Here is a 25177-nt window from a genome sequence, read left to right as displayed (position 1 = left end):
AATCACACACAGATTTAGCAATAAAAAGGCTTTTGAAAAATTGTGCAACCAAAGCAACCAATTACATATGAACAACAAGTGACTAAAAAGAAAGAGTTTCTTTTCTTTACCTTATAAAACAATAACAGTAAAAACCTAGAAATAAAAGATACCACCAAACTACATAAATGTGCAAAAGAAATTGGGCTTCTGCCAACCTCCAGCATTTTGTGGGCAAGCTTTCGTCCTCTCCTGTGGACATGCTTACATAATGTGGATACCAAGCATTGACCACAGACAAAGGCAAAGAGCAAAGGACAGATTATAAGAAGAACAAAGACCCACAAAAGGATAAAACAAAACCCAACATCTGGGTTGTTTTTTACTTCTGTTGACAGTTTAGCCTCTTGCTTGAAAGAAACATTCCCGACGAGGCTATTAGTGTAGCCTTCATGAGTCTAATTAAAGCACACTTACAAAAGCAGGTTGGTTAATCCAACAAAAACAGTTGAAAGGCATTGCGAACAAGGTATTACATGCACAGACTGTTCCGACTGATCTATTGGGGAAACAGGCAGAACTCTCAATGATCAACTTAATCCTTGGAGGCATTATTTACCTTTTTCAGATGAAACAAAAACCCAGCTTTAGAGCTTCAGGGACACACACATACCCTAGAAAGAATACGGGGTACACCGTTAAGCCTTCTACCACCCAACGTTCTACCGCCACGGAAGCCTTCAAAGATTTTAGAGCTTCAAGATACATGTAGGTCCAAAATATGAGTTACAGATAGAAACAATCAATATAAAAATTTTAATCAATTTAATCAATAGTATTGTTAAATATACCAAATGTGCACAATAGTAATAACAAAATTGTATCTAGAATAAACTGTCTATTGTTATGTTTATCTTTTTTTTTATAGTGATATCTCCTAAATATTTTAGGCTGTATTCTATTTTTATATGGTAAGATGTTTTGTGAGACAACTGACCAACACATATACTTTTAATATAAATAACTCAAACATTTTTATATCACTGCTCCCAATGGTAAAAAGTACCGGTACCTTTACAAACTCTGTAATGAGGAGCAGACAAATTTGGTATCAAAAATTGAGCAAAACTCTAGAGAAAAAAGTAATTAAACTACAAGGCAAAATCTTTGAGCATCACAAAATAGTAATCACAGGCTATGTCAAAGGGGGTTCCAGTCTTTTTAGGGTTAAGGAGCACAACAGAGCCCTTACATTTAATGATTAATTCTTTTTAGCTTTAGCCAGACACACTCTAGACACAGGACGTAACACCTGGATGGCGACACAAAGCTTTGAAAGGAATTATTGGGCAAGAATGGTGAAAGAGTCTATCTAGATAAGCAGGATTAATCCTTTCCTCAACAGGGACTAGGGTTAAAGGAATGGTACAGTATTGGTGGAGATGAGAATTGGGCAGTCAACTTTTGTGAGATACCAAGAAAACACTGATGAAAAAGTACAGGGCATACCTTTTAAAGAGGAATTCAAAGTTTATTTGATGAAAATCGGGTTTGGAATGACCGAAACATCTAAAAACAAAGTTAAACACAGCAATTGTAATAAAATGCTTTATTAGAATCGCTCTGTTTTGAATATCTCAGCCATTTCAAAACCAATTTTCATCAAATAAACGTTCATTTCCACATGGAATTACATGCTCTTTCATATTTCATAAGAGGTTTCTCATTTTCTCACCAAAAAAAGTTAGAAACCGGAAATTAGGTCTCAACCAAAACTATACGATCCCTTTAAGGCTTTTGTCAACTGCCAACTGCATTCGGTCTAGTGAGCGCAAAACCAAGCAGACGGCAACAGAGACATGGCACGACCATTTCTTGCTTTGAGAAAGTCCACAGGAGTGGATGAAAGTTTGCCCACAAACTTTGAAAGTGTACCAACACCCTGAGAATTATGTTTGCTATATTTGTAGAATATACTTGAGGTATGCCCTCTGCAAGATACATATATATATATATATATATATATACTTTTTTTTTTGGGGGGGGGAGGGGGGGGGGTCTCTCCAATTTTTATCTACTGGAGTTAAATGTAAATTTTATATACAAAAACATAAATGACTTGAAATAGACTAGTTAATCACCTGATTCTTTCACTCAAACAATCACACTAGCGATATCTCATTCCAAATATGTCTAGAATGATAGTGATATGCAATGTGCATGTACTTTGAATGATACATGCACCTCGCTAAATGGTCGACATGAAATCTCTATATTACTTGTAAAAATGAACCTGTATAGCTACATTATAGAATGGGTAGCGAGAATGCTGCGATCTGATTGGTCGAGAGCTGTGTGTTCATTTTTACTGGCCGCACGCTGAGTCACAGTGGTAAACATGTTATCGCGCACTTAGCAAGAGTACGCGTACTTGTAACAAAGGTTCGCGCACTAAAGCAAGCGTTCGCGCACTCGGCTTGGCCATGCATCCAGTAAAAACTTATGCATGGCTGGCCATGCATCCAGTAAAAACGGTAAGTACGGGTATGCATGCCCTTTACGGAAAGCCAAAAGGAAATGCATCCAGTAATTTTGTCATCGGGTAACACGATAGAAAACTGGGTTTTTGACAAGAAAATTACCCATTCTATAAATCAAATGACGCACATGTCTTTTCGTGCGTCAGTCGGAATATATTGTGCATGCGGTAACTATGGAATTTAGCCTAAACCCACTCGGCTTCGCCTCGTGGGTTAAGCATTCCATAGTTACCTTATGCACACAATTCCGACTGACGCACTCAGACCTGTGCGTCATTTGTATATTGTAGATCATGCATATAGTGTACATCAGTACCGACGCTCATGGAGCAGAACTGAAACACGTGGAGCACAAGTGCCAAATTATTATAGAGATACAGTCAAACCTGTCTATAGCGGCCACCCAAGGGAGACGGAAAAAGTGGCCGTTATAGACAGGTGGCCGCTATAGACAGGTAATCCAACTTTGTGTGCATTGCTTACATGTACATGTATCATCGGTGTATCCTTACATGTTCATGTATGTGTGTACGTATGCACACACTGTGTGTTTCGTGCATTCAACCATGCCGGTGTATATGAAATTGTTACACAGTAGTATGTGTATTGTCGTGAAGAAAGCTTAACACCAGTGCATTATTATGACTGAATGGGGGATGAATGCAGCGGTGGCGGTCACTGAACGTTGCCTGCACGGCTACAAAACAGAAAAACACCCTGAATTATCGGCTCGGCTGCGGCTCCATTGGGTTTTTTGCCGCTATACACAGGTTAAAATCTACCAAGGGAAACAAAATTTGTGGCCGCTGACCGCGTTAGACAGGTGGCCGCTATACACAGGGTCTTTAACAGGGCTTTTCTCTCGGGGGGATTTTTCAGTGGCCGCAATAGACAGGTGGCCGCTAAGGCAGGTTTGACTGTATATGATTTATTGAAATATGCATGCTTTCAGGGGCTAACACAGGTGAACTGTGGCTGATTATTGTGTATTCTTGCTGTACACAAATTTGATTTCTAGGGTGTTGGTACACTTTTAAGGTTGGTAGAAGCCTAAATTCTTTTGTGCATGATTCCCCCAAACTAGAGAAAGTTTCTGTATATGTTGTGTATGTGACTATGCATCACAAAACCAACAAAAAGTTGCACCCCTTGATTTTACATGAGGACTCAAAAAAGGTGAAATGGGTCAACCAAGTCAATCCTGAGTTTTTTGTGTTTTCTGAATGAGCTATTCTTCTACATTACCCCAAAGTTTTGAGATCATGAAATGAATTAGAAAGTGTGTTTTCAGCAGTTTTTCTACAACCCTTTTTTATGCAGAGTAATGTGATCAGGCATGTCTTACACATCCCTTTTCATTTCTTGAAAATCCTTTGCACACGCTTCACTTTCAACTCTAATAACTTTTGAACGGATAACGATACTGCTTTGAAAGTTGACAGTAATCATGGATAGAATGTGTTGATAGAGCATACTTAATTTTCATTTAAACTGATAATCCCTTCATTGTTATTGCTCCAATGGTTTACATCTTTTCTTCTTTTTTTTTTCTATTCATCGCACAGCCAGAATGGCTCGGCAAAGATTAAGTGCTTGAATAAACTCATCACTTTGGAGCCTCTTTTCGCAGTTCACACTTTTCCAGAGTATGTGCTTTCTTTCCGATATTTAGATAGGCTAGGAGAGTCCATTTGAATTGAGTTATACATCATTTCAAAGCTTATACTCCACTCTTTCAGAATTCGTCCTTGACTAAAAATCAATGTCTGCTGACTTTTTGTTGGTTTTTGTGATGCAGGGTCACACATGAAGAAATGCGGTTTCTAGGACCATGATGGATTTAAATGACCCTGTAGTTTTGGGAGACCATGTGATACCAAGCTGGCTCGACTTCAGTTTATTCAGAAATCCCTGTAACAATCTGTGAACAGGTTTATCACTGATCCCCACATAAGTGCACATACAGAATCTCAACTGGAGTCCACCATTACAGATGAGCTTCTTTTTTTTTTCACCTCCGCCAAGGGGGGAGGTAATGTTTTCGTTACCGTTGGTTTGTTAGTTAGTTAGTTAGTTAGTTAGTTAGTTAGTTAATTAGTTAATTAGTTTGTCCGTGTGCAAAATAACTAAAAAAGTAGTTAACGGATTGGGATGAAACTTGCAGGAAAGGTTGAGAATGACACAAGTAACAAATGATTAACTTTTGGTAGTGATCCGAAAATTTTGGGGGAATTTATGAAGGATTTGTTTATATTTTGGCAGGTAGGGTCAATGAACTTGGGAGTTCAGGCTGCGCGTATTTGAGGTTTGCATGTGCGCACTAAAGTGCGTGCTCTAGTTTCTGCTAGGGCGAGGCGCGCCGTGCAGCTGAGGGTTTATGACGTAACAAAGGCTTCTATAATGGGAAATCGGGCTACTTTCAGCACACTATAAACACTTTCAGCATGGTAGTTGGGCAGATATGTGAAAAAGATGCTCACATCCGGCGGAAAGTATGAAATTTTGCATATAGGGGTATTTTGAGGCGCTGATTTCAAAAATTGCCGGATCCAAGAGATCTGATCACGGGGTCGGCGGCCATTTTGAATTCCAATATGGCCACCGTCAAAGATCCCTATCTTCAGTTCTGAATGACATTAGCCATTGGAATTTGATATATAAAAGCATGAAGATATGATGACTTCAATAACAGACTTATTTGATGTGTCTGACAAGCTGCACGGCAGCCAATTTGAATTTAATACATATTTGCCATGTTGGAGTGTTGAAAATCTCTATCTCGGGTTTGTAAATTAGGCTACCTGATTGAGCGCGCGTTTGTAACTGATAGAGTGCGCGCTGATGTATTTACATTGTGACGTCAGTGAAAGATGCATTATGCTTCCTTTTTGCTGCACTTTTTGACATGCCCGTGAATGTTAGTCGTGATGTTTGTCTTCGTAGCCACATTGGAATTCAAAATAGCAAGCATTGCGTTTGTCAGACATATCACATCAGTTAATATTTTAACTCAGTATATTAAAATACTTGTTTACACCTAATTTCAGGGTCACTCACCACTTAGAAATCGAGATAGGGATTTTGAATATTTCGTCGAGGCGACCATATTGGAATTCAAAATGGCGGCCATTCGATGTTTGTCAGACACTCCGAATCAATCTGTCATCAAATTCAATGTGTCAAAACGCTCATGTGTACCAAATTTTGGTACCACAGGTCATTCAGAACTGAAGATAGGGATCTTTGAATTTGTTTTGTGATGGCGGCCATATTGGAATTCAAAATGGCGGCCGACCCCGTGGTCAGATCTCTTGGATCCGGCAATATTTGAAATCAGTGCCCCAAAATAACCCTATATGCAAAATTTCATACTTTCCGCCGGATGTGAACATTTCGACCAATTTTTGTTACATATCTGCCCTACTATGGTGCCTAAGGACGTATTGGTGGAAATCACTGATATCTCTATGGAAGAACAAGATCAGTGGTGAAAATGAGCAGCATGCTTGGCGGAGGTCTGCGCTCTCAGAGTGCTTCTCTAGTATTTTAATGCACCCAGTGGCAGCAAATGAGGATGAATTCAATCAAGCAAACCTTCTATCTGCAAGCTATATACTGCATGTCCCCCCAAAAAATTACAACAGGACCCTTTGCGATGATAACTTTAAAAATAGTGAATCAATCCAAACAAGGAAAAGTAGAAATTACGCGGTGCGTAACATATGTCCCCGCCGGAAGTAGCATTTTGTAACAAAATGTGCAATATAGGTAAAAAATCAAGGTCAAAGGTCAAAGAAGTCAAAGGTTAAAATTCTGTGTAGAAGTTTTGAAGCCCTCACCTAGTGCCATCACATAAAGCAAATGGAATCGAAATTGGGTTAGAAATGGCGAAGGAGTAGCATTTTGTAGCCAATGTACAATATAGGTCAAAAATCAAGGTCAAAGGTCAACGAAGACAAAGGTCAAAATTCTGTGTAGAAGTTTTGAAGCCCTCACCTAGTGCTATCACATAAAGCAAACGGAATCGAAATCGGGTTAGAAATGGCGAAGGAGTAGCATTTTGTAGCAAAATGCACAATATAGGTCAAAAATCAAGGTCAAAGGTCAAAGAAGTCAAAGGTCAAAATTCTGTGTAGAAGTTTTGAAGCCCTCACCTAGTGCCATCACATAAAGCAAACGGAATCGAAATCGGGTTAGAAATGGCGAAGGAGTAGCATTTTGTAGCAAAATGTACAATATAGGTCAAAAAATCAAGGTCAAAGGTCAAAGAAGTCAAAGGTCAAAATTCTGTGTAGAAGTTTTGAAGCCCTCACCTAGTGCCATCACATAAAGCAAACGGAATCGAAATCGGGTTAGAAATGGCGAAGGAGTAGCATTTTGTAGCAAAATGTACAATATAGGTCAAAGGTCAAGGTCAAAGGTCATGACTGAAATTCTGTGTAGAAGTTTCAAAGCTCCCATGTAGTGCTATCATATAAAGCAAACAGAATCAAAATTGGCTCATAAATGACAGAGAAGTAGCAAATTGAAGATTTTGATCACACACGGACGCACACACGGACACACGGACACACGGACGGACGGACGGACACACGGACACACACACGTACGGAGCCCGTTTCATAGTCCCCTGCTCGAACTCGTTCGGCGGGGACAATAAAATTTCAGGGTATGAAACTACAACTTATTACCCACATCTTAAAATAAACCCCATCCAATTTGCTTCAGTGGTCAAAGAGAAATAGGAGCTTTGTAGAGCGTGTCATGAATCCCTTCCCTCCAAGTTCTGTCCATTGTGTTCACACATAAATGCAGTTCCAAGAGCATCCAAGTGCTAAACTTGGACGAATAAGACGCATGACATGCTTCAGAACGATTCACATTTCTCTGTGACCACTTGGTCAAATTGAATGGGCTTTTCTGCACAACATAGCTAAGATGTTATATTTTAAGACCTTAAAGTAGCATACAGACAGTTTAATCATATTGCTATCAATGCGAAAATCCGGTTGTAATTTTTTATTTATTTATTTATTTATTTATTATTATTATTTTTTTTTTTTTTTGGGGGGGGGGGCACACTGTACAGTGCATCTTTAAGGAGGGTGTTATCGGAGCAAGAGAGGTATGGCTTTTGAATGCCACAGTAAATTTTAATGAGGGTATTCCTTCTGGGGGAGGGGGAGTGGGCTGGGGATAGGCCAGGCAAGCCGGTGAGGTGTGAGCAAGCAAAGCAAGAGGTAAAGTTAGGTGGGGCAGGGGGCACCTCCGGCCGCAAACTGACCACGCCTCTAGAGAGCCCCTGCAGGGTCAACCAAGAGTCCCCTACCTGGCGAGAGTCGCAAAGATGTTGACGATGGACGGGAGACAGACTCTGAGGGGGTTGAGACGGCAGGTCACGATCCTCTCCAGGTTCAGACCCATGACGTAGTGTAAGCCCTTGTTGTTCTCAAACAGCTGCTGGTGCCGATACACAAAGATGTAGAACACAGCCTGGGTTGAGGCAGAAAGTGAAGAGAGTGAGGTACACAGTTAGGTATATTGCCACTTGGTCTAAAATCAGATGGTCTACTTCCCAGTACATTGAACACCATTATGGCAACATTCATTTGGTCTACTATCAATTTCGTCTAATGCCCGTTTGGTCTAATCCTTACTTGGTCTAATGCCCAGTTTGGCTAATTATCGTTTCTTCTAATGACCAGATGGTCTTATTGCAATTTTGTGTCCTTGGATATTTTCCCTCTTTGCCTAATGAACTGTGGGTAGGAGACGAAATGGACATAACCCATCTTGAATAGACGAATTGGTAATGAGACTCTATGTAAGTGGTCATTGGACTAAATGGCCATTAGATGATCTGGTTGCAGACGAAACGGGATTAGACCATGTGGGTTGAGACTGAATGGCTATCAGACGAAGTGGGAGTAGTCGAGTGATAGATCTCCAACAGTTAAACATTTGAGTGTTCCTTTCGCAACCCTGAAAATGAGATTCCTTTCATAAGCTGGTACACTGTATAGGTCATACATTTCACAGGGTTTTTATTTTCACAAATTTTGCTAGTTTGGTGCTATTTGTGAATTGGTGCCGTATCTTTTTATTGTGATGATTAATCTTTGTATTATGATTTCTAATGTTCATTGTTTCATAATGCAGAGCAGGAAAAAATCTTTTAATCATAAGCCTCTAGTTGTTTATACATAACTATGTTTCAGTTTCAGACATTTCAATTGCTAAATCAATAATTGATTTGTAAAATTGGCAACACACTTTAGAAGATTACATTCCTGCAGCTCACTGAAAATGGCATTTACTCATTAATTTTCTATCTGATTTAGTGCAGATTTAACGATATTAACTGGTTCCTTCAAATCTTTCTCCGATATCAGATATGACATGAAATTCAGCATTGCCATTTTAACAATGATAAGACAATAATTTCTGCAACAGAGTTTTACCTGGGACTTAATTGGTTAACATATGCAGACCTCCCAACCTTTCTGCATGAAAAACAGGGATGATTTGGCTCAAAAGTAGGAAAGAAGAAACAGCAGTTGTCATAGGAGTGCATAATAAAAGTCATCAAGAAAAAACAGGAAACTCCTCTTGTAACAAAGAGCTGGGAATGGTCAAAATTCAGATTCTTCAAAATTCAGAGTGGTTGGGAGGTCCGGGAATGGTACATAAAATATGGAAGAAAATTCTTATCCCTTCATAAGCATAACAAGAGAATAACAGCAATGATAAAAACAATAATTCTAATGATAGAGAGAAAGGGACAAAGAGACAAAGAGACAGACAAGGCAGACAGACAGACAGACAGACAGAGACAATTCAAGGTAAACTCACTGAAATACATCCACAATAGTGTGGGTACAATTATTTTGTCTTTACAACCCATTTCCAAGATGGAGACTGTATCCTTTTTACCTCCGCAAAGGAAGGAGGTAATGTTTTCATGACCGTTGGTTTGTTAGTTAGTTAGTTAGTTAGTTCGTTAGTTTGTCTGTGTGCAAAATAACTCAAAAAGTAGTTAACGGATTGGAATGAAACTTGCAGGAAAGGTTGAGAATGACACAAGTAACAAACAATTAACTTTTGGTAGTGATCCGAGAATTTTTTGGGAATTTATGAAGGATTTTTGATATTTTGGCAGGTAGGGTCAATGAACTTGGGAGTTCAGGCTGCGCGTATTTGAGGTTTGCATGCGCGCACTAAAGTGCGTGCTCTAGTTTCTGCTAGGGCAAGGTGCGTCGTGCAGCTGAGGGTTTATGACGTAACAAAGGCTTCTATATTGGGAAATCGGGCAATTTTTCAGCATGTAGACCTATGGGTGGAAATCACTGATCTCTATATAAGAGCCCAAAAAGCTTTTCCCCAGTGGTAGAGAGGAGAAAAAATATCTTTGGGAAGAGCAAGATCATGGGTGGAAAGTAACTGCTTGGCAGAGGTCTGCGCTCTCAGAGTGCTTTTCTAGTCTTATGAAAGCATCATTTCATATACTCACAAGGATCTCATAAAAAGATAAATGAGCTGCTTGCACATTATGTATATATTTTTTTCCAACCTCAATACAACGTATGTGTCAAGGTATTACCATTATTATTTTTTTTTTACCGGTATCAAAGATGGAAACTGTATCCTTTGCCCTTGAAAGCATCATTTTATATTCCCACAAGCATTTCATAAAATGATGAGCTGTTTGCACATTCAGTATATATATATTTTTCCCATCCCCCCCCCCCCAAACCCAAGCATGTGTCGGAGAGTATTTCTACTGGTATCACTGGTATTGTCTTATGTTGCGTTTGCCCCTTTAAAGTGAAAACATAGTTCTGGTAAGGGTTTGAGAACCCGTCTGGCACCATTTCATATTTACTTGCAATATATCGAAAGTGTCTGCCAAGAAACTTGTGTGGCTGACGCGATTTGCCAGGATAATGAGTTGTTTCGGAGTATTTTGAGATCAAAAGTAAAAGTCAGTATACTGACTTTCATTCCAGAAGGATCCAGGTTAACTTGGCCCTACATTTGTATTTCTGACAATTTATACGCAGTTTGTGATCGCCATATTCTATAGACCGATTCGGGTTCGTTGAGGGCAGCAGACAATTTGTGGCACTGGGTGCAGCCATAAGCTCATTTTGCGGTGTCCCAGCCTACCCCCCCTCTCCCCCACCCCACGGGCAACATGTTTATCGCGCACTTGTAACAAAAGTTCGCGCACTCAGTACGAGACACCCATTGGCTAAAACAACCATGCATCAGTTTTTCATTCCGTGCGCGTGAGAGGGGTGGGGAGAGAGGAGGGGGGGTCAGCTGAGACACCGCAGTAATGGCGCTGCCCATGCCAAAAATACACATAGCGCGTCACAGAATCAGTCTATACATAGGCACTTGATAGGCGTTCATTAATTTTGCATGCGCGCCAAAGAGGTTCTTTGATGTGCGCATTGTTTCAACTCGGCAAATAACTGTGACCATCCAGAATGAGAAGCGCTCCCATAGTACAACACTGTATAATCCAGAAGGACAACTTGGCCCCGCCGTCAAAACGAGGCCGAGCTGTCCGCGAGTCCCGAGTTAGCCTGACCCCTATCGGGGAAGTTCTGAGATGCGAACATTTTTGGTAATATTTCGCATTTTAGTCGTTACCCAACGAATATCTTGCCATTAGAGTGTTATTCCACACATTTCTTAGGTATACATTTGGGGGCGAAATTTGACAATTTTGCAGGCGTACTGAACTATGTTTTGGCTTTAGGTATCCCTACTGTAGATAGAACTGGGAATTAAGTGAATGCACACAATCAGTCACACACATGAGTGTTATTTTTCAATTTTTTGATTCAAAAGCTATGATCAAAAGTATTGGCTGAATTCATATGGGCCACAACCTCCTGATGGGCACTCAACCAAAGTTTGTGATGCCAGCATAGTACAGTATGTCCCCCCCCCCCCAAAAAAAAAAAAAAAAAAAAAAAAAAAAATCAGATTTTTGCATTGATAACACCCAATATGATTACACTCTGACTAAATGCTACTTCAGAGTCTTGAAATATAACATTTTAGCTCTATTTTGCAGAAAACCCCATTTGATTTGGTTGAGCGGTCACAGAGAAATGTGGATTGTTGTAAAGCATGTCATGAGTCTGATTCTTCCAAGTTTAGCACTTCGATGCTCTTGTGTGTGAATACAATAGACAGAACTTGGAGGGAAGAGATTCCCGACATCCACTACAAAATTCCTCATTTCTCTTTGACCACTGAAGCAAATCGAACGGGGTTTTCTGTAAGACGTAGGCAATGAGTTATGGTTTCATACACTGAATTTGTATTTAGATTGATTTAATATTTTTAAAGATATCAGTGTGGAGGGTCCCATTGTAATTTTTTTGGGGGATCACGGTACAGCGACATCAAGGAATTCTTACAAGACTTTCTCAACGTTTATAAGTTGGCATGAAAAACAAACGTCCACATTACTTGTTCCTACGCGTACATCAAAGTTACAAAATAATTTTACACACTTTCTGAAGGAGCAAAGCCAAATTGCATTCTGTGAAATTCTTTACTTCATCCAGTTCAGACCAAATAATCTTTGACTGAGAATTTTCACAATACAATAAATCTTGTTAAAATGGATGCACATAGGTTGCGACACAAATACACACAGGTAGGACTACAAACTGTCACTACATATTAAGTCTCAATTGCAGATGAGATCTTCCTCTTTTTGGAAAATGTTTGTGCAAGAGAGTGTATTATAGAATGGGTAGCGAGAATCCTGCGATCTGATTGGTCGAGAGCTATGTGTTCATTTTTACTGGCCGCACGCTGAGTCACAGTGGTAAACATGTTATCGCGCACTTAGCAAGAGTACGCGTACTTGTAACAAAGGTTCGCGCACTAAAGCAAGCGTTCGCGCACTCAGCTTGGCCATGCATCCAGTAAAAACTTATGCATGGCTGGCCATGCATCCAGTAAAAACGGTAAGTACGGGTATGCATGCCCTTTACGGAAAGCCAAAAGGAAATGCATCCAGTAATTTTGTCATCGGGTAACACGATAGAAAACTGGGTTTTTGACATGAAAATTACCCATTCTATAAATCAAATGACGCACATGTCTTTTCGTGCGTCAGTCGGAATATAGTGTGCATGCGGTAACTATGGAATTTAGCCTAAACCCACTCGGCTTCGCCTCGTGGGTTAAGCATTCCATAGTTACCTTATGCACACAATTCCGACTGACGCACTCAGAACTGTGCGTCATTTGTATACTGAATAGTGATTCTGTAAACAGCCACATCTGTTTATATGGTACTTGTATATCTATCCTCATTTTGTTTTTATTATAAATATTCGGATTACTTGTGGGTTTACAAGTGTAAACATCTCTTGGAGAACTATTTGCATTTCAACCATCTTTTTTGTTTTATCATAGATATTCAAATTACTTGTGGGTTTACACATGTAAACTTTGCATTTCTACCCTCCTTTTGTTTTTATCATAAATATTCAATCTACTTGTGGGTTTACAAGTGTAAACATCTCTCCGGAGAGATACACTTTGCATTTCTACCACCCTTTTTAAAAAAAGTCATAAATATTCAATTTACTTGTGAGTTTACAAGTGTAAACATCTTGCGGAGAGGGAAAGCATTCTGCTCACTTTTTAGGGAAAGACAGACCAACTGACATGTAGCACAACAACTGAAGACAAAGCAACATTAACCCTAAAAAGGCCAGGGGGGGGGGGGGGGGGGGGGGGTTGAATACCCCCCTCGACATTTTTCGTGACTATTCCTCCGCACGAAATTTTTTGACCGCGCCGTTCGCTGACTTTTTACTTTTAAGTATCGCGCATCTTTTGACACCATTTTCGTGAAAATCGCGCATACTGTTAAGACGCTGCACGACCTTTTATACATGCCTGTCAGATCGAAAATGGCTCAAAAACGTGATTCTGTGTGTAAAGTCTATGCAAATGAAGTTTCCTCACCTTATTCATAAAGATGTGATTATTTTCAATTTCATAGGCTGAAATCAATTAATTTTAGCATAATTATGCTTGGAAAGGTTCTGTCATAAATTTTGCAAATAAAAAAAATGATAAAACAAAAGTTCGAAAAACAAAGAAATACATAAGAAATTCATAACACTGTAAAATACATAAAAAATTAAGTTTGATACCGGATTTTTTTTTTCCAGTACATTCTTAGGAATGCTACAAAGAATGATATCACCAAAAATTAGGATTCTAGGAGCTTTACTTTCTGATTTGGAGTAAAATGTATGATTACATAGCATAATTACTTAGCATAATGAAAATTTCCATTTCTTTTTGTATAATTTAGTAGATTACGCCACAGGTAATGCATGTGCCAATTTTCATGGCGATTGCGCGATCGACGACCGAGATCTGGGGGGGGGGGGTTTGAATCAGCCCCCCCTCAGCCACAGAACACCCCAAAAAGCCCGGCCTGGATAGGGTTAAAGAGAGAAGAGAGAGAAAGACAGAAAACAGAGAAAGAAGGGGGTGGAGGGGGGAGACAGTGAGACACTTGAAGGGATGGTACCAGGTATATTTTTGGTTGAGATGGGGCTTCAAGTTTCCTACTTTTTTTTTTTGTGTGAGATAATGAGAAATCAATTATGAAATATGGAAGAGCATACAATTCTAAGAGGAATTAAAAGTTTCTTTGATGAAAATTGGTTCTGAAAGGCTGAGATACCCCAAAACAAAGAGGTCCCAATAAAAACTAGGACCAACCTTTTATTAGGATCACTCTGCTTTACCCTGTGGATATCTCAACCATTTCAGAACTGCTTTTCATTAAAAAAAAAAAAAAAAAAAAAAAAAAAAAAAAAAAAAAAAAAAAAAAAAAAAAAACATCAACAACTTAAATTCCTCTTGGAATTGTATACTCTTTCATATTTCATGTAAGTGGTTTCTAATAATCTAGTAAATAGTTAATGTCTGAATAAGTGAATCCCTCATCTCAACCAAAACTACACCATCCCTTTAAAGTAATAGACTGATGATGAACTGTCAGACACACACTTGATATTAGCCAGATAAACACAGACAAAGACCCTACATCCCTCTAGCTACAATTTATGAAAATACGATATACACGTGGAAATAAGTACACAAATGAAAATTGAAATACATGAAGGACTGCTACCATTCTACACTACTGCTACTATCATATAGCATCTGTAATTGAAAATGGAGGGCCCATTCAAAGATTTCACATACATACAGTGTATATAGTTTGAGTGGACAACTCCTTCTTTTTGCAGAATATAGAAGTGTGCATGTGTCTGTGTCTGTGTGTGTGCGTGTGTGTGTGTGTGTGTGTTTAACTTGATTATAGACATGAACACACTAATATTTTTGCTTTTTGTGAATCAAATCAAATGCATGTCTAATTTGAATCATTACATTTTAAATTGTGACCCTGCACCATAACACTTACAGTCACCAGACATGTATTTTTAGTTAAAGGACAAGTCCACCTTCATATACATAAGGATTGAGAGAATGCAGCAATATTAGTAGAACACATCAGTGAAAGTTTGAGGAAAATTGGACAATCCGTTCAAAAGTTACGAATATTTTAAGTATCTGCGCAGTCACTGCTGGATGAGAAGACTACTACTGTGCAGTGCATGATGTCACATGCGTACAACTATACAAGGAAAATAAAAAGAGAATTTCACAAAACTTTACTTTTTGAATAAAGTGCACATTTCTTCGACTTGCTACTGATGTATGTTAAGGGTAATATTATTCCCCCTGCCTTCTGAAAGAGAGAAGTCGAGTGTTCTTTCGTTATGCGAGAAAAATGGAAATATGTTGAATTTTCTTTATTCTTTCTTTATATCGTTGTACTCATGTGACATCACAAGCTATAGTAGTCTTTTCATCCAGCCGAGACTGAGAAGAAACTTAAAAAAATCATAACTTTTTAACGGATTGTCCGATTTTGCTCAAACTCTCACTGATGTGTTCCACTAATATTGCTGCATTCACTCAACCCACATGTCTATGAAGGTGAACTTGTCCTTTAAGGACAACTTGTCCTTTAAGGACAGACTCTGAAAGAGCAGACTATAAGCTTTAAAATGATGTATAACCCAATTCAAATGGACTCCCCTTACCTTATAAAGTCTCTAAATAATGGAAAGAAAGTACACACTCTAGAAGAGTGTTTACTGAGAAATGAGGCCCTAAAGTAGGGCCTACTCAAGTGCCTAATCTTTATACCAAGCTGTGCATGCAGTGCAATGAACGGGACAAAAAACAGGATGTGAACCTCCCCAGCATACACAATGAAGGGATTATGAATCAGATTAAGCTGAAATTGATCATGCTTTATGAACACATTCTATCCATGACTAATTCAAACTTTCAAAGCAGTAGCACTATCATTTCAAAAGTTATTGGAGTTGAAAATGAAGAAAGTGTATTTACTAGGGTTTTTTTTTAAAGTAATGAAAGGGGGACTCTAAGACTCCCCTAATCACATTTTTCTAAGGATACAAAAAAAAAAAAATTCCAGAAAAAAAAAAACTGCTAAAAACACACTCTCCCATTTGTTTGAAGAAATGGAAAGAAGACTCTCAAGCCCGAGACTCACCTACGCACACTATTCTACATAAAAGAAGGTGTTCTAGAAAAACTGCCAACAATACAATTTCCCATTTGTTTTATGATCCCAAACTTTACCACCATGAAGATGAAGTTTGTTCTTCCAAAAATATGAAAAACTTAAGATTTACTAGCTTGATCCATCTCATATACTTTGAGTACTGACACAAAATCAATGTGTGTAGCATTTTGTGGGTTTTGTGATGCACACTCACAATTGTTGAAAAAATGACAAGAGTATGATTTGAATTACTACTACTACTACTACTACAACTACTACTACTAATACTACTACTACTACTAAATTACTACAACTACTAACTACTACTACTACTACCACTACTACTACTACTACACCACTATTACCACTACTACTACTACTACCACTACTACTAATACTACCACCACCACTACTACTACTACTACTACTACTACTATTACTACTACTACTGCTGCTGCTGCTACTACTACTACGACTAACACTACTTCTACCACAACAGTTACTATTACTGCCATAATGTCTTTGAAATTGATAAAGAACAGAGAGAAATGATACAGTCCTGACATGACACTTAACAAACTAGAAATGTCGCTATGGCGACTGATGCCTCCGCCATAATGCATGATTCTCCCAATAGGTGTATGGTACAATGTCTTCACAATGTGTGATGACTGGCAAAATATTCAAATGACAGGTTTGTCAGAAATATCTTGAATGTTTAAGAGTGCAGGTACATGTATTTGGGGAATTGAGGACTTTTACTTGACTTCTGACTGACCCTTTTAAAAGTTTCTGCATTGAGTAATTTTCAAGGTATGAAGAAAGAGTGTAATTACAGTATACAATAGATTTTTTTTTTTTTTTTTTTTTTTTTTGCATTTAAACCTGGCCTTTGACCTTTAACCTTTGACTTTCTGGCTGGAAATTTCCTAGAGAATCTCCATTAGGTAATACACATATATATCAAGTTTAAAAAATAATAATGCAAGCATTGCATATATACTAGTATATGAGGGAAATAGTAATTTTTTTGAGGAGTTGACCTTGACCTTTGACCCCCTGACTATTGACCCATGACCACTACATTCCCTAGATAATCCCTGCTAGTCAGTACATGCATATGTACCAACTTCCATGAAGATATATTGAACCATTTGCAAGAAAGTGAAATTGTAACATTTTCACCTACCTTTGACCTTTGACCTTTGGACATGAAACTCTCTCTGGAGAATCTTTATGCAGTAGTACATGTCTACACTAAGTTTCAAGAAAATACTTTTGGACATTGCATGGATATGGGGAAATAGCAACATTTTTGGCATTTGACCTTGACATTTTGACCTTTGACCTCTTGCTAATGTCATTAAAATTTACTCAACTAATTGCCCCATCATACATCATCCTTGGACCAAGTTTGGGGAAAGCTGCTTCATCCAGTTTTGAGTTATCACATTAACAGATAAATTTTAGGATTTGACCTTGATCTTTGACCTTTGACCTCTGTCCAATTTCACTCAAAAACGAATCAAGTAATTGTCCCATCATACAGCATCCTTGGACAAAGTTTGGTGAAATTTGTTTCATCCAGTCATGAGTTATCGCGTAAACAGATACAATTTCATGATTTGACCTTGACACTTGACCTTTGACCTTTAGCCAATTTCACCCAAAATCTGATCAAGTAATTGCCCCATCACACTTTATACTTGGACCAAGTTTGGTAAAATTTCAGTGGATATTACTCAAGTTATCGTGTAAAGCGGACAGACGTACAGACGGACAACCCGAAAAACATAATGCCTCCGGCACCACTTCGTGGCGGAGGCATAAAAAAAGGGGGCAGCAATGAGATCACCCCAGAAGTGATATGATACAGAGACATAGGACAACAATGGTCTCTGCCATGTATCAACCTTCTCTCCTGGATAATTTTTCATCTTTTATGACGAAAACTATAATTCAACTACCAGCAGGAAGGGAAGGATTACCTGGACAGTTTTAAGAGTTCTTGGTGTGGCTGCTTTCACAGGGATATCACTGACAACTGCCGCAACATCAAACTGAAGTCCTCATTTGTAGTTTCCTGATTACTCCTTTTTCATTTTATTCTTTACAGTAGTTTGTTACTAACTCACCTGGTGTGAATTTCTCCTTTCATAAAGTGGCCAAGGACATACCAAAATGAGCAAATGTATACATGTATGCATGCATGTATGTATGTATACACATACACACACATACACATACACATACACATACACATACACATACACATACACTACTAACTTCAGTCTGCCTGTTGGTATTGTTGTTGTTGTTGTTATTATTATCATTATCATTATTATTATCTTTATTATTATCATTATTATTATTATTATTATTATCATCATCATCATCATCATTATCATTATTATTATCATTATCATTATTACTATTACTAATTTTAATTCTCATTAATCTAATAAAATACAGGCGGCCATAAAGTACAAACAGAAAATCATATTACATGATATCAAGATTGTGATGATTCTAAGTGCATATACTTTAGTATATATATATATATATATGTAAGAAACAATTAACAGAACTTTGGAATACTTCTACATCTGTGATTGCATGCAGTTACATTCTCTTGGATGCAGATGGCGCACCAATAAGAGTTCTGCTCAAAATGTCATCACAAAATTTCCGCGACTCGACCTACTATGGAAGAACTTGCGGTGAGGAGATATACCCGGTATTTATGTCTGACACGGCATACAGAGTATACCCAAAGCAGCGTGGGCATACGTGGATATACCATGGCAGTTATTGATATCTGTGCCGTACACAAAGTTTGGGTCGTGGGTGAGCAGCGACACCAAACCAAATACCAGCACATTTCACATCTTTTACAAGGGCAAAACAGAGCATCTACAGTGGACAGGGGAATGGTTACAGTCATTGAGAGTTCATAATGCAACTGAAAAAAAAAGAAAGAAAAGAAAGTGAGGCAAAGGATATCCAAGCTGCAGCTGGTTAATGGACCGGAAATTATGCTCGCATCAAGGTGAATAGCTGTCACGTTCATAAGTAAGCCATCAGTTCAGAATGCATACATACCATTGTCTTTAAAGTTCAAACTACCAGTCTCTGCTCTATCTCTCGCACAACTTCACATAATCATCCCTCACTGACAACACATTCATCTTCTGAAATGTTCCATGATAAGATAAATACCCCTCAAAATAAGTTCTGCAATTCAAGTTTGATATACAGTCAAACCTGCCTTAGCGGCCACCTGTCTATAGCCGGCACCTGTCTATAGCAGCCACTGAAAAATCCCCTCTGAGATAAAAGCCCTGTTAAAGACCCTGTGTATAGCGGCCACCTGTCTAACGCGGCCAGCGGCCACAAATTTTGTTTCCTGCGGTAGATTTTAACCTGTCTATAGCGGCCACATAGCTGGTAATTCAGCGTGTTTTTCTGATTTGTGGCCGTGCCAGTCATTATTCATGGGCAACGTTAAGTGATCGCCACCGCTGCATTCATCACTTATTCAGTCATAGTAATGCCCTAGTGTTAAGCTTTCTTCACGACTGTACAACATGTTACAGTGCAACAATTTCATAAACACATGTATTGTTCAATGCATGAAACACACGTGTGCATACCTACGCATGGACATGTACACTTAGTACTTATAGATGTATACAACGATGATACATGTACGTGTACATGTATTGACCGATTCAGGTTCGTTGAGGGCAGCAGACAATTTGTGGCACTGGGCGCAGCCATGAGTTCATTTTGCGGTGTCCCAGCCGACCCCCCCTCTTCTCCCCCACCCCCCAGGCAACATGTTTATCATGCACTTGTAACAAAGGTTCACGTACTAAGCAAGCATTCGCGCACTCAGTACGACACGCCCATTGGCTAAAACAACCATGCATCAGTTTTTCATTCCGTGCAAGGAAGGGGGTGGGGGAGAGGGGGGGGGGGGGGTCGCCTGAGACACCGCGTAATGGCGCTGCCCATGCCAAAAATACACATAGCGCGTCACAGAATCGGTCAATAGGCAATTCACACATGTTGTTGGATAACCTGTCTATAGTGGCCACCTGTCTATAACGGTCACTTTTTTCGTTTCCCTTGGATGGCCGCTACAGACAGGTTTGACTGTATCATGTCTCTCTTACACCTGCATTATCTTCATTAAATATGACATCATATGAAAGTCAGATTAATCATCTTTTAAATGACACCTCACTTGCTATGATTCTATGTTCCTGGAATGTGCAAAACAGCCAAGTATGGGGACAGTTCAAAAGTGAGAAGTCATAACAATTCTGCTATTGATATTAAATGTACAGTTTCAATGAAAAAAAAAGGCCACTGCAATAAGCAATGCTGAAATGTGAAATTACACGATTGTTTGGTCAACCCTAATATCTAATTTTAATCTGCTGATACTACTGCAGTTTTCAATTCATGGATGAAGCCTGGAATCTATTGATAATCTCACAATACATTCTTTTCAAGCACAAATACCTTCCCTGAAAAGACAAAACAATTGGGAATTATACTGTTTGACATACACGTTTGCTTCATTTTGCAATACAACCCTGGCATCTCCAGAATATTGTAACAATTCACATACTTGAAGATCTACCACCCCACGGCTGTGTTCTCTAACCTTGGCCGAGTGGCGACATTCCAATACTGTTACAGTGGACATTTTCACGTGAGTAATTTTTCACGCTCGGTCTGGTACGGCAAATTTCTCATGTTTTTAATTCTGTGGAATAGCGCAACTATACTAAAAATCAAATCAATTTTTTTTTTCGCACTAGTTTCATGTGTGGGGATTAGAAGAATATATACGAATATGTGACAATACATCAAAAACAACAGCAAATGTCTCCATGTGCAAGGGTAATAGTACATTTATGTTAGCATCAGCATCAATTCGTGAAAACATCTTGCAAAAATGTTATGACCTCCTCATTCACGGAGATATCTGTACGCGAAAATAATAGCGTAAACAGTATGGCAAGTTGTGAGGGGATGACATCAACACTTCATTATTTGTATAATTGACTGTTCAAGAACTGTTTCATGGAAAAAATAGTGAAACTTCAAAATGTCATAACTTCCTTATTTTTCAGAGGATTTTGATCAAATTTTCATGGTTGTATTTTGTCAGATTTTACTTTTTCTTATCACACTAACTTTAAAAGCTGGACTGAAATTCCCCTAGGGACTGTTTACCATTACGAGCAGTGATTTAAAAAATGTTTTGAGTAATCACATTTGATGCATATAATCTGTAGGTCAGTTGCATCACAAAACATGCTACCATATAAAATTTTTGCAATAAAGCCTAAAATATCAAGAGATATCACTTATTTTCATACTCAATAAACTCTAACTGTAGGCGGTTTAATCTAAAAACAATCTAATAACTATTGTTCACATTTTGTATATCTAATGATACTTACCATTGATTATACTGATTAACATTTTTACATTGATTGTTTGGGGGCTTGCCGATCATGTGATTACCATCTGCTTGTTTCTTTTGCAATTACTACAGAGCCAGAGTGGCTTGGACAAAGGCTAAACAAAGATTTGAAACAAAAGCAGGGGCCCCAGAAGAGCTTGCCATAGATCCTCACAGTACAAGCATACATGCGATGCAATCTTATATTCCCTGAGGGGTATTAACTCAATCTGTAAGGGCAAAACTCTGTGTCAGGTGACTCAATAAACGTTATGAGAACCTGGATCTCTCACATGCATTGTCCAAACAAACCGAGAAGACTGGTATCACAAAATGCATGAAATAACAAGTTATTTGTTTTTGTAACCCAAATTTGAAGGCTGGAGGCTATCAAATGAGGTACGTATTAACTGGCGACAAGTTTACATGCTGGTAGAAAATTTTCAGTAGTGTGCGAGAAGAGCATTTGATAACAATTGAGTAAAGAGAGTCAACCATCAAGTTTATGAAACAACTTTTGAAACATAATATTATATCCCGAGGTGTCTTGTGGGGAGAGTGGTCATATTTGTTCATGTTTACTGCCCCATGGGGGAAAATGGTTGTAAAACAAGATAAACCTTAAGAAAAGAAAATATCAATGGACAATATCATTAAATACCAATCTTCATAGCAATGAACTGCTTTTGGGTCTCTTGTGAGCAATAAATGTAGGTTAAGGCAGGGCGTTCCCGATGTTTACATGAACTCTGCATGACTGGCGGGGGGGGGGGGGGGGGGGGGGGGGGGGTGTATCTCTGTGCTCATTAATCCTTTCTGTGCTGCAGACTTTGCACAGTATGTACAATACTACAGGGATTTCTGAGCCAACTTGCACTTAGAGCACACACAGGGTTAAAGGGAAGCAGTCCTGAGATTTTCACTGTACTGATAATTAAGAAGAGTAAAAAATATAAACTTTCACCAATTTATACGCTTGGACATCAAAAATTGTCTCCGTACGCGATTTTTGAAAAATAATTCCTGCAAGCGATCGTGAAAGAGCCGGCAAAAAGATGCTACGTAGTGCATGCCCTACTCACAAAGTTGACAGCCGTGCCTCTAAAAACCAATTTAAGTGTTCAAATGATTAGTTGCAATTTTATCATATAATGTGAAAGTTTGTGGTTTTATAATTTCAAACAAAATATTTCAAGCTTAGATACATATAATTTACGAAAAATTAATATTGTAAACATAAATTTATATGTATTTTTAAACCAAATATACCATGAACTTGACATCAAATAGGCACGGTCGTTTTCTAGCTTCCGTCCGTGTTGCATACTTCTTAGCGTAGAAACCACTCTCGCGCGCAAATCCTTACCATACCAATGTGTATACATGCACAGTACACTCGACTCCGTCCAGTCGATTTTGGCATTCAAACCGAAGATAACCTGTGCATGAGAGAGTCGAATACTTCAAAGAAAATATTGTTTGCATCTCAATATTTCTGTAAGTAGTCAGATAATCGCCTTTCCTCGAAAAAAAAAATATGACGTGAGCCGGGAAGGGTAAACACAGGGGGTCGTAGGGATATGATTTCGCTCCACTTTGCCGTGCATGTCCAGTCGGCACTGGCAGCAGCTAGCTCAGTGGCACTGTACTGCAGTCCAACCCCGGCTGCAGGCCCATGGTAAATTAAACATAGCTAGCCACTTTCCTTACCTCTCTTCGCTTTTTTCCCTCGGTTCTCTTCGAAGTCGATGCTCGAGGTGTTTCTGTTTTATAACTCATGTGAGCAAATGGTCAGGATTGCATCTGGTTTCAGGAGTTTTCTCGGTTTATAACCGAGGGCCACAGCCTGCCGGTCCACGTAAAAACATCGCTTCACAAATTGTCCACGCACAGGTAGGTCACAACACGATTTCGAGATTTTGTAGGTAGGCCCTAAGTTTCTTATGTTTGGCATCGTTGTACCGATATTTCCCAGCCATACAGCTCACCTTTCACGATACTTTTGTTGGTCTGGGACGGAAAAAAGGATTTTCCTGGGAAATTTTCTGCACGATTCGAGCAAAACTACTGATGTAAGATAGCCTGACCAGACGACGCTGAATGCGGTCGCCCCTGTAGTGTACTAGCAGGCCTGTGTAGAATCGTTTCTACCTACAAATATGTACACTCTGTACGTACTACTATAGAACATGCATGAGCGGCGACAGGTAGGGCTGCAGCTGCGCTTGAGACTGGAAAAGTGCGAAGGGCAAACCGCGTACGGGGTGCGTACGCGTATCTACCGTAGATCTATCATCTAGTACTGTTGTACCGTCCACACGTGCGAATATAATACACAATATATACACACACACAAACACACACACACACACACACAACGTAGAAACAATGTCAAATACGAGTCGGAGTAGCCACCGACGTCTTCATGCATCCGGGTAAACTAGGGAGTGTACGGATAACGAGCAGAACACGGCTGGGAAGAGTTGTGCATCGACGACGTATGACTCTCCGCCAAGACTTGCTCATTAGCATATTCACCATGCAGAGTCACACTTTTTCAACCAAAATGTACGAGCTTATTTGGTGATTTTAAAGTTTGTTTTTGGTGAAAGTAGTTCATTGGAGGTACCAACAACAACATATTTTTTTAAATTTCGTGAGGACTGTGTCCCTTTAAACAGAAAACGAGGTGAGGTAAGGATGATCAAAAACAGGCTAAAGGTTTCAGGTTACATCTCAGGTTTGATCGCGTGGAAATATTAAAAACAGCTGCGTTACACAAAGTATGTGTGTATGTATGTGTGTACGTGTATATGTATGCATGTATGCAGACGGTACATATACATGCATGTGTGTATAGGTGTGTATACGTGTGCATGTGTGCATGCATGCTTTCATGCACATGTATGCATGTCTACTCCACATACATTATGAGAAAGAGGACAGAAGCTTACAACAAAACTGACATACAAGGTACATGGATTCCCTTTATCTCAAAGACAAGGCAGACTGATTCAGTACAATAGCTGTAAAATAACCTTGAATAATATATTGTTTACTCATGATTTATCCAGCGATCCACGTCCCACAAGCTTTGCTTTTTTAATAGTGGATCGCTATTTTCCATAATTGAAGTTATTTTCCGAACGCTCATGAAGTATACACGCATTGTTCCTTGTAATTATTGTACATATGTTGTTGTATATAATTTATTTCGTATACTACATGAATATTTTGGAAACGTTTGGACAATATCATTTCATGACATGTATACTTTGTATTACGTTTTGATTTTCGTTGATTGGAAATAAACTATGATTGAAGTGTTAAAAAAAAATTGATTTTAAACCTATTTTAACTGGGGGGGCCTCGACAACTCAAAGATTTTGGCGGGTCGTTTCATGATTTTTTTTTCATTAAAGTCTCCCGCATATTTTGAGACCAAATTTGCGATGTCCGGGTACACCGTTCTGAAGTTACGTAATGTTTTGTATATTACACAATGCATGTCAA

General features: G+C 38.9%; 1 protein-coding gene across 1 annotated transcript in view; it reads right to left on the bottom strand.

The window, feature by feature from the left end:
• Window positions 1-25177, bottom strand: part of LOC139710348 (RNA polymerase I-specific transcription initiation factor RRN3-like) — a 43814-nt gene that overhangs the window by 4829 nt on the left and 13808 nt on the right. Inside the window, exon 12 of the mRNA XM_071622272.1 lies at window positions 7849-8012. Within this exon, the coding sequence (XP_071478373.1) occupies window positions 7849-8012 (164 nt within the window). The remainder of the gene's footprint in view (window positions 1-7848; window positions 8013-25177) is intronic.

The sequence above is a fragment of the Diadema antillarum genome, unplaced genomic scaffold (assembly GCF_040938485.1).
Source record: "Diadema antillarum isolate AM-2024a unplaced genomic scaffold, OU_Dant_1.0 seq00001523_RagTag, whole genome shotgun sequence".
NCBI classification, from domain to species: Eukaryota; Metazoa; Echinodermata; class Echinoidea; order Diadematoida; family Diadematidae; genus Diadema; species Diadema antillarum.
Note: the sequence above shows the minus strand (reverse complement) of the source record. Positions and strands in the feature narration are given on the sequence as shown.